At 44.5% G+C, this 10,999-nt stretch overlaps 1 gene segment (V, D, J or C); it reads left to right on the top strand.

Annotated features, from left to right (window-relative positions):
• The first annotated feature begins 3,194 nt into the window (after window positions 1–3,194).
• LOC130364612 (Ig heavy chain V region 914-like) lies at window positions 3,195–3,663 on the top strand. The segment is given in 2 exon segments: window positions 3,195–3,240; window positions 3,332–3,663. Coding segments are annotated over 2 exon segments (378 nt in total).
• Window positions 3,664–10,999: the final 7,336 nt, after the last annotated feature.

Here is a 10,999-nt window from a genome sequence, read left to right as displayed (position 1 = left end):
AGCCAAATAATATATATTTTTTAATTACTTTGGGATACTTTTTATTAATAACGTATTTTTATTATGTGTTTTATAAAGTGTTTTTTATTTGTACTCTTTATTTATAGAATTTATTCTCTTTATTTTAGACATTATTTAGGTGCCACTACTACTCCCAGTATGGAACAGACTGTTCCATGCTGGGAGCTGTAGTACCTGCACTAAAGACAGATTGCAGCGTGTGTCACTCCTGACACCTGTTGCGATCATCCTTTATTATCTGGAGAAACGGGCAGCTTGCCACACTTCTCCACTCCCTTGCCCGGAACTGTACAGATTAATATTTGGTGCTGAGAGTTGTGATTGGCTGGATGGTGATGGCCAATCAAAACTTTCAGCGTCATATATAAATCTGTGTTGAGAGACCTACAAAATAAAGCAATTCTGTTTTTTTTTTTTATAAATTTTTTATTTTATTTAATTGACAGTGTTCATGGTGTGGGATATACAAATAACAAACAACAACAAAAAACGTGGTCTCAAATGGCTGGAGGTTCTCAACTCCAAATGCAGTTGTGCATATATACTGGGGGAGCAGATCCTGCCCTTGTAGTCCGTTGCTAGGGGCGATCCCCAGCATAAAAATGCATACAATGGAGGATGCCTGCAGTGGACTACAAGTGCCACAATAGAATCCTACACCAGATAAACGGTGTGGATGTGTAAAAATTAGAATACAATACAGAAATGTGGGTGCACTACTGTGGTAGATGTATACAATGACATTGGCTAATCCCTCAACACTGATGTTAAAATTGAGACATTCGCCAGTGTATCCTTATATTAAGGACACACCAGAGCCCGCACACCAACGCCAAGGTTTCTCAGATGGCACGGGAACTAACGCTAACCTACCTGTGCGTAATAAGCAAAAACCAGGGGCCAGTGGGCAATTACAGCAGCACTAGGTCGACATGTAGCCTGCTCCCAGTTCCCTCCAGCGTGACTAAGCACACATACAATGGAAGGGGGGAGAGAGGCTACAAGCCCCACCCAAGTTGGCTGATATAGGTGCATGGCCTCACAGGTGCAACCCTAATGCTGCCTGGAAAATGTTCAAGGCGCATTAACATATGGAGTTTACACACCTCCACGTATAAATTTACAAACAACAACAAAAAACGTGGTCTCAAATGGCTGGAGGTGCTCAACCCCAAATGCAGTTGTGCATATATACTGGGGGAGCAGATCCTGCCCTTGTAGTCCGTTGCTAGGGGCGATCCCCAGCATAAAAATGCATACAATGGAGGATGCCTGCAGTGGACTACAAGTGCCACAATAGAATCCTACACCAGATAAACGGTGTGGATGTGTAACAATTAGAATACAATACAGAAATGTGGGTGCACTACTGTGGTAGATGTATACAATGACATTGGCTAATCCCTCAACACTGATGTTAAAATTGAGACATTCGCCAGTGTATCCTTATATTAAGGACACACCAGAGCCCGCACACCAACGCCAAGGTTTCTCAGATGGCACGGGACCTAACGCTAACCTACCTGTGCGTAATAAGCAAAAACCAGGGGCCAGTGGGCAATTACAGCAGCACTAGGTCGACATGTAGCCTGCTCCCAGTTCCCTCCAGCGTGACTAAGCACACATACAATGGAAGGGAGGAGACAGGCTACAAGCCCCACCCAAGTTGGCTGATATAGGTGCATGGCCTCACAGGTGCAACCCTAATGCTGCCTGGAAAATGTTCAAGGCGCATTAACAAATGGAGTTTACACACCTCCACGTATAAATTTACAAACAACAACAAAAAACGTGGTCTCAAATGGCTGGAGGTGCTCAACCCCAAATGCAGTTGTGCATATATACTGGGGGAGCAGATCCTGCCCTTGTAGTCCATTGCTAGGGGCGATCCCCAGCATAAAAATGCATACAATGGAGGATGCCTGCAGTGGACTACAAGTGCCACAATATCAGCCAACTTGGGTGGGGCTTGTAGCCTCTCTCCCCCCTTCCATTGTATGTGTGCTTAGTCACGCTGGAGGGAACTGGGAGCAGGCTACATGTCGACCTAGTGCTGCTGTAATTGCCCACTGGCCCCTGGTTTTTGCTTATTACGCACAGGTAGGTTAGTGTTAGGTCCCGTGCCATCTGAGAAACCTTGGCGTTGGTGTACGGGCTCTGGTGTGTCCTTAATATAAGGATACACTGGCGAATGTCTCAATTTTAACATCAGTGTTGAGGGATTAGCCAATATACAAATAACACAAATTTGTGACACTTCTTAATATTATAATAATTACCTAAACGCCATATGCAATATTAATATTACCGTAACCTCAAAAAATCTCAAACTGTACACATCTCATCTCCATTAGTGTTGAGCGGCATAGGCCCTATTTGAATTTGCGATATTTCGCAAATATATGGACGAATATTCGTCATTCGAATATATGGACGAATATTTGTGTATTTTTTCGCCTATGTGAAAATTTTTGAACTTTATAGCAAGTATACCGTTGTAACTTGATAGAAGCAGCAGAAGGGAGGGATCAATATTCGCAAATATTCGCATATGCGAATATTCGCCCGGCGGTCTCACACAGTAGTATTAGAGCCTTCTTTAGACCACACAAGCTGGAAGCAGAGAGGAAGGATCACTGTGATGTGTACTGTGAGAAAAAAAAAAAGCGAATATTCGTAATTTCGAATATATAGTGCTATATTCGCGAATATTCGCGAATTTGCCAATATGTGATATTCGCGAATAAATTTCGAATTGCGAATATTCGCGAGCAACACTAATCTCCATTACAGTATTTACTAAGCATCATTTATCATTCTAAAGATTCTGCCCACTCGATGCTTTTGAACTTAAGAAGAGAAAATATAATGTAAGAAAAAATTTCTCTTTGTCTCTTTGGTTCAACTTGGTTCAATGCAATTTGCACACCACGTGTTATTCCACTAATATGATTTTATTCATTTGAACATTCTGAAATTTTTTTTGAAAACATGCAACAAACATATATAATAAAATATATAAAATATATATATGACATTTAAATGCAACAGATGTATATATGCCCCATAATATGTAAATGAGGTGACGTCACTTCCTATAGTGTAAGATCTCCTCATAATAAAGACAGTGTTGACGGATCACACATCACCTCCTACATCTACACCCAGCAGCAATGAAGACTTTCCTGCTCCTCTTTATATCACTGGCCTGCTTGTCAGGTGACCATTACTAGAACATTACAATAAAGATATTACTATCACTATGATGAGATGTTTCTATGGATGTCACCTTATTCTCTCTATTTTCCAGGTGTCCAGTCTCAGCAACTTGTCCAGTCATCAGACCCAGTGGTGATAAAGCCCGGGAATTCCTATAGAGCCTCATGTACGGCTTCTGGATTCACCTTCAGTAGCCACTGGATGAGCTGGGTTAGACAGAGTCCTGGCGGAGGATTACAGTGGGTTGCTTGGATTGATAGCGTTGGGGGTAACATAGTCTATCATGATTCTGTTAATGGACGATTCACAATCTCCAGAGATAACAGTAATAACCTGTTATATCTACAAATGACCAACATGAAGACTGAGGACTCTGCCGTGTATTACTGTGCTAGACACACACTGATAGAAGACAATGTCTGAGTGTAACAAAAACTGATACAAAGCTTCATTGTTTCCTCACTAGGTGGCAGTAGACGTCATATAATATTTTGATGAAACAATAGTCCTTAATATTACAAACATAGGCCGGCATTTATCATTGTAGGTGTAAGTAAAGTATTTTTCTACACCTTTTTTTTTTGTGCTGGTAATTAGTGATGTCGCGAACATAAAATTTTCGGTTCGCGAACGGCGAACGTTAACTTCCGCAAATGTTCGCGAACCTGCGAACCGGGCGAACCGCCATTGACTTCAATGGGCAGGCGAATTTTAAAACCCACAGGGAATCTTTCTGGCCACAATAGTGATTTAAAAGTTGTTTCAAGGGGACTAATACCTGGACTGTGGCGTGCTGGAGGGGGATCCATGGCAAAACTCCCATGGAAAATTACATAGTTGATGCAGAGTCTGGTTTTAATCCATAAAGGGCATAAATCACCTATTATTCCTAAATTCTTTGGAATAACATGCTTTAGCCCCCCTTTAGGCAGCACATAGAGCCCCCCTTTAGGCAGCACATAGAGCCCCCTTTAGGAAGCACATAGTTAGAGCCCCCCTTTAGGCAGCACATAGATTCCCCCATATTAGGCAGCACATAGTTAGAGCCTCCCTTTAGGCAACACATATTTAGATCCCCCCATATTAAGCAGCACATAGTTAGAGCACCCCTTTATTAAGCACATAGTTAGAGCCCCCCTTTAGGCAGCACATAGTGGGATTTGAACTCAAGGCCCCAGCACTGCAAGTCAGCAGTGCTAACTAGAGATGAGTGAATCGAAGTTGACGAACCCGAATTTGTTACAAATTTCATGAAAAATTTGATTAGCAACGAATACGAATATCGCCGCGATTCTATTGCACAAATCACTTCATTAAACTCCATTTTACAGCGTTTCAGGCTATTGTAGAGCTAAGATGGCGGATCCACATGTGAATACATGGGGCAGGGGATTATGGGAGGGCGGGAAACAGCGGCGGGAATGAAGGTAGGCGGGCTGACCCTGAACCACTTGTGATATGCAGCCTATCAGTGTTCACTGACCCCTGTGATGTCACAGCCCCTATATAATCGGCGGCCATCTTGCCTCTCTTCATTTCATCTATGCACTCAGATGGAGAGGTCAGGACTGTGTGTGTGTGAATAGCTCATACCACAGCGTTACACTGCAACTGCTAGTCACATCAGCATTAGGGAAAGGCAGGAGTGCAGAGTGCTTTGCTGTTACTCTGAGAAGAATCATTGATAGCTAAACCTCCTATTCACGTTATTGAGCATTGCAGCAGAGAGGGGCAGATAGCTGTCAGCTGCCTCATACAGATCTCCAATCTGCCTGAACTTTCTGAAGCATCTTATCTCCTCATTTTTCACCCAATTGAGTTTTTTTTGCTCCACAAATCTTCTGCTGCTCAGAATTGTGTGACAGAGTGCAATTTAGGGTTTAATCCCTGTATTTTTTTTTTTTGGTGGTGCTGCACTGTTGGGTCCTGCTGCTGTTCAGAAATAAGTTATATTAGTGTGGACTTTAGTGCCTTTTTACCATCTTTCACCTGTTACTCTGTCTCTGTGCTAAATTCAGTGTTATACAACACGTTATACACATGCAGGTGTATTAAAGAAAAAAAAGTTTTTCCTGCGTACAAATACGCTTCTTCAGTGGCCTTATCATTGCAAAGGGCCTACATACAAGCAAATAGCGTACCATATACTACCTTTTTTCCTGTCTCTGTGCTAAATTCAGTGTTATACCACACGTTATACACCTGCCGGTGTATTAAAGAAAAAAAAAGGTTTTCCTGCGTAAAAATACGCTTAACAGTGGCCTTATCATTGCAAAGGGCCTAAATACAAGCAAATAGCGTACCATATACTACCTTTTTTTCTGTCTCTGTGCTAAATTCAGTGCTATACCACACTTTATACACCTGCCAGTGTATTAAAGAAAAAAAAGGTTTTCCTGAGTACAAATACGCTTTTTCAGTGGCCTTATCATTGCAAAGGGCCTACATACAAGCAAATAGCGTACCATATACCACTTTTTTTTCTGTCTTTGTGATAAATTCAGTGTTATGCCACACGTTCTACACCTGCCGGTGTATTAAAGACATTTTTTTTGAGTACAAATACGCTTAACAGTGGCCTTATCATTGCAAAGGGCCTAAATACAAGCAAATGGCGTACCATATACTACCTTTTTTTCTGTCTCTTTGCTAAATTAAGTGTAATACCACACGTTATACACCTGCCGGTGTATTAAAGAAAAAAAAAGGTTTTCCTGAGTAAAAATACGCTTAGCAGTGGCCTAATCATTGCAAAGGGCCAAACTTCAAGCAAATAGCGTACCATATACCACCTTTTTTTCTGTCTCTGTGCTAAATTAAGTGTTATACCACACGGTATACACCTGCCGGTGTATTAAAGAAAAAAAAAAGTTTTTCCTGAGTACAAAAACGCTTAACAGTGCGCTCATCATTGCAAAGGGCATACATACAACCAAGTAGTGTACTATTTAGTACCTGTATTTCTGTCTCGGTGCTAAATTCAGTGCTATTCCACACATTAGTATACACTGGCTGGTGTATACAACAAAAAAAGAGTTTTTTTCTACGTATAAATACGCTTAACAGTGCGCTCATTATTGCAAAGGGCATACATACAACAAAGGAGTGTACTATTTAGTAACTGTTATTCTGTCTAGGGCCTATATACTTTGAAAGGACAGCTGTAAGTAATCGCCTTCTGCTGTGCTATACCCTCATAAACGCACTAAGTATGTCAGGCAGGGAAGTGCCAGGACGTGCACAGAGAAGGGGCAGAGGCCTACATACGTCAGGCAGAGTTGGCAGCAGACTTGGGGCGAGTGGCAGCAGGAGTCGCAGCAATAGGCCTGAGCTCCCGTTAACACCCAGCGGTCATGTCATCGACCCATCTCTCCTCATCAATTGGTTTGCACACTCATTCCCATCATCACAAGCGACATCTGACAACCCCAGTCAAGAGTCGGTGGGTTCCTCAGACACAACCCTCAGTTGGCATGGCCCGGGAGCAGTCCCATTGCCTTTGTCCTATGCTGTTCCCTCTCCCAAAGAACTATCTCATGCTTTGGGTTCAGCTCCACTATTTAGCGAGGACGATGTAATAGAGGACAGTCAGCATCTAATGGGCAGCCAAGAATGTGAGGAGACATGCGACCCTTGCTCCGCAATGCGGGCAAGTAGTAATGCGGAGAGTGACGTGGGAGGCGGTGTTTCAATTGTTCAGGGTCCTGAGGCAGACACTGTTGTGGAACACGAGAAGGACATCAGTGACGTGCACACATCTTTTGATGATGATGAAGCCGATCGCAATTGGGAGCCGGGTGCAGAAGCCGGGGCTTCATCATCATCAGGAGAAGAGATTTGTTCTTTGTCTATGAGGCAGCAAGGCGGTAGCACGGTTGGCAATCAGCGTGGTGGTGGCAGTAGTGGAAATTCAGGAGCCAAACATGCCAGGGGGAGACCACCTGCTTCGCGGCAAGCAACCATTCAGGGAGGTAGTGGAACAGGGGTTCCTGGAGACGGCGCCAATAGCAGTGAAATAGTGCGAACTACGGGTGGGAAAATCAGCTACTCTGCTTTGTGGTTGTTCTTCATAAAGAATCCGGAGGACCTTAGCGTAGTCACATGCAAAATCTGTGGGCAGAAAGTGAAGCGTGGCCAGGGTCCCAATCTCGGCACCACGGCCCTGCGTCAACACATGATTCGCCACCATAAAGCGGCCTGGGATAACCGTGGCTCCGAGGTAGTGGTCCAGCCTGCCGCATCACCCAGTGGCCATCTGCTTCCTCCGTCATCCAGCCAAGGCTCCACCACCTAAGCCGAAGGGAGCATTGTGTCAAACCATCCTTCTTGCGCTCCTGCTTCTTCCGCTCGTAGTCAGCCATTCCGCCAACAATCGATCGGCGAAGCCATGTCCAAGAGACAACAGTATGCACCCACTCATCCAACGGCACAGAAGTTGAATGTGCTCCTGTCCAAGTTGCTGGTGTTGCAGTCCCTCCCTTTCCAACTGGTGGACTCTGCAGCTTTCAGGGAATTGATGGCTTGTGCCGAGCCAAGGTGGAGAGTCCCAAGCCGTCATTTCTTTGCGAAGAAGGCAGTACCAGCCCTGCATAAGTTTGTACAAGAGAAGGTGGGCCAGTCCTTGAGCCTGTCGGTGTGTTCAAAAGTGCACGGCAGCGCCGACGTGTGGAGCTGTAACTACGGGCAGGGACAATACATGTCTTTTACGGCCCACTGGGTAAATGTTGTTCCTGCACAGCCACAACAGCAACTTGGACAGGTCACACCGCTTCCTCCTCCACGCTCTGGCTCCCAGGCAGTTGGTCCTTTTACAGTGTGCGCCTCCTCCTCTTCCCCCGTGTCCTCGGCCTCCAATGCACGTCCAAATCTCGGTGGCCCTTCGAACGGAGTCACACAGGGGAGGAACTGCTAAAGTTCATGAGGGAACAAATCCGAGTATGGCTTACTCTACGAAATCTGGAAATGGGAACCATGGTGACCGACATTGGGAAGAAAATTGTGGCCGCGCTGTGACAAGGAAGTGTGAACCATTTGTCCTGCATGGCACACGTGTTGAATCTGGTTGTCAAGAAGTTCATCAAGTCTTCACCCCATTTGCAAGACGTCCTGACAATGGCAAGGAAACTGCATGCACTTCAGCCACTCATACACCGCCAAGCACACTTTGCTTGAGCTGCAGCGTTAGAACGGTATCCCACAACATAGTCTCATTTGTGACGTTGCCCCACGTTGGAATTCCACCCTCCATATGTTGGACCGACTATACGAACAAAGAAAAGGCATCACAGATTTTTTTGATGATACAAGCAGATAGGAGTACTCCCCTGTCTAACTTCAATGTGAACGAGTGGCAGCTCATACGTGACACCTGCCGTTTGCTGAGGCCCTTTAACCCCTTAAGGACGCAGGACATAAATGTACGTCCTGGTGCGGTGGTACTTAACGCACCAGGACGTACATTTACGTCCTGTGCATAACCGCGGGCATCGGAGCTATGACCGTGTCATGCGCGGCTGATCCCGGCTGCTGATCGCAGCCAGGGACCCGCCGGCAATGGCCGATGCCCGTGATCTCGCGGGCATCCGCCATTAACCCCTTAGGTGCCGGGATCAATACAGATCCCGGCATCTGCGGCAGTGCGCGATTTCAATGAATGATCGGATCGCCCGCAGCGCTGCTGCGGGGATCCGATCATTCAGAACACCGCACGGAGGTCCCCTCACCTTCCTCCTTCCGGCTCCCGGCGTCTTCTGCTCTGGTCTGAGATCGAGCAGACCAGAGCAGAAGATGACCGATAGCACTGATCTGTTCTATGTTCTATACATAGAACAGATCCGTATTAGCAATCATGGTATTGCTATGAATAGTCCCCCATGGGGACTATTCAAGTGTAAAAAAAAATAAAAAAAATGTAAAAGTAAAAGTAAAAAAAAAAAGTGAAAAATCCCCTCCCCCAATAAAAAAGTAAAACGTCTGTTTTTTCATATTTTACCCCCAAAAAGCGTAAAAAAAAATTTAATAGACATATTTGGTATCGCCGCGTGTGTAAATGTCCGAACTATTAAGATAAAATGTTAATGATCCCGTATGGTGAACGGCGTGAACGTAAAAAAAGAAAAGTCCAAAATTGCTTCTTTTTTAATACATTTTATTTAAAAAAAATTATAAAAAATTTAATAAAAGGTTTTTATATGCAAATGTGATATCAAAAAAAAAGTACAGATCATGGCGCAAAAAATGAGCCCTCATACCGCCGGAAAAATAAAAAAGTTAGAGGTCATCAAAATAAAGGGATTATAAACGTACTAATTTGGTTAAAAAGTTTGTGATTTTTTTTAAGCGCAACAATAATAGAAAAGTATGTAATAATAGGTATCATTTTAATCGTATTGACCCTCAGAATAAAGAACACACGTCATTTTTACCGTAAATTGTACGGCATGAAAATTAAACCTTCCAAAATTAGCAAAATTGTGTTTTTCTTTTTAATTTCCTCACAAAAATAGTGTTTTTTGGTTGCGCCATACATTTAATGATATAATGAGTTATATCATTACAAAGGACAACTGGTTGCCACCAATGACAGATGGGTCTGAGTAGATTGACCATGCTCCTACAACAAAATTTTCTCTATTGTGGTTGGTTATGAAACCCTCTGGGGCAGACCTGGGCATTGTACGGCCCGCTTGCCACATACGGCCCTTTGATTGGCTCTGACCGGCCCGCACTGATTGGTGGACAACTATGCAGACTAATCTGGGGAACATCTATGCTGCCTAATCTGGGGGACATCTATGCTGTCTAATCTGGGGGACAACTATGCTCCTAATCTGGGGGACATCTATGCTGCCTAATCTGGGGGACAAGTATGCTCCTAATCTGGATGATATCTATGCTGCCTACTCTGGGGGACAAGTATGCTCCTAATCTGGGGGACATCTATGCTGCCGAATCTGGGGGACAAGTATGCTCCTAATCTGGATGATATCTATGCTGCCTACTCTGGGGGACAAGTATGCTCCTAATCTGGGGGACATTTATGCTGCCGAATCTGGGTGACATCTATGCTGCCTAATCTGGGGGACAACTATGCTCCTAATCTGGGGGACATCTATGCTGCCTAATCTGGGTGACATCTATGCTGCCTAATCTGGCGGACAACTATGGTCCTAATCTGGGGGACATCTATGCTGCCTAATCTGGGTGACATCTATGCTGCGTAATCTGGGGGACAACTATGCTCCTAATCTGGGGGACAATAAAATTCCTAATCTGGTGGACATCTATGCTGCCTAATCTGGGAGACATCTATGGTGCCTAATCTGGGTGACATCTATGCTGCCTAATCTGGGAGACATCTATGCTGCCTAATGTGGGTGACATCTATGCTGCCTACTCTGGAGGACAAGTATGCTCCTAATCTGGGGGACATCTATGCTGCCTAATCTGTGTGACATCTATGCTGCCTAATCTGGGGGACAAGTATGCTCCTAATCGGGGGGACATCTATGCTGCCTAATCTGGCGGACAAGTATGCTCCTAATCTGGGGGACATCTATGCTGCCTAATCTGGGGGACATCTATGCTCTTAATCTGGGGGACATCTTTGCTGCCTAATCTGGGTGACATCTATGCTGCCTAATCTGGGGGACAACTATGCTCCTAATCTGGGGGACATCTATGCTGCCTAAACTGGGGGACAAGTATGCTCCTAATCTGGGTGACATATATGCTGCCTAATCTGGGTGACATCTATGCT

The sequence above is a fragment of the Hyla sarda genome, chromosome 1 (genome assembly GCF_029499605.1).
Source record: "Hyla sarda isolate aHylSar1 chromosome 1, aHylSar1.hap1, whole genome shotgun sequence".
In the NCBI taxonomy this organism is placed as follows: Eukaryota; Metazoa; Chordata; class Amphibia; order Anura; family Hylidae; genus Hyla; species Hyla sarda.
This window is presented reverse-complemented; position numbering and strand designations above follow the sequence as displayed.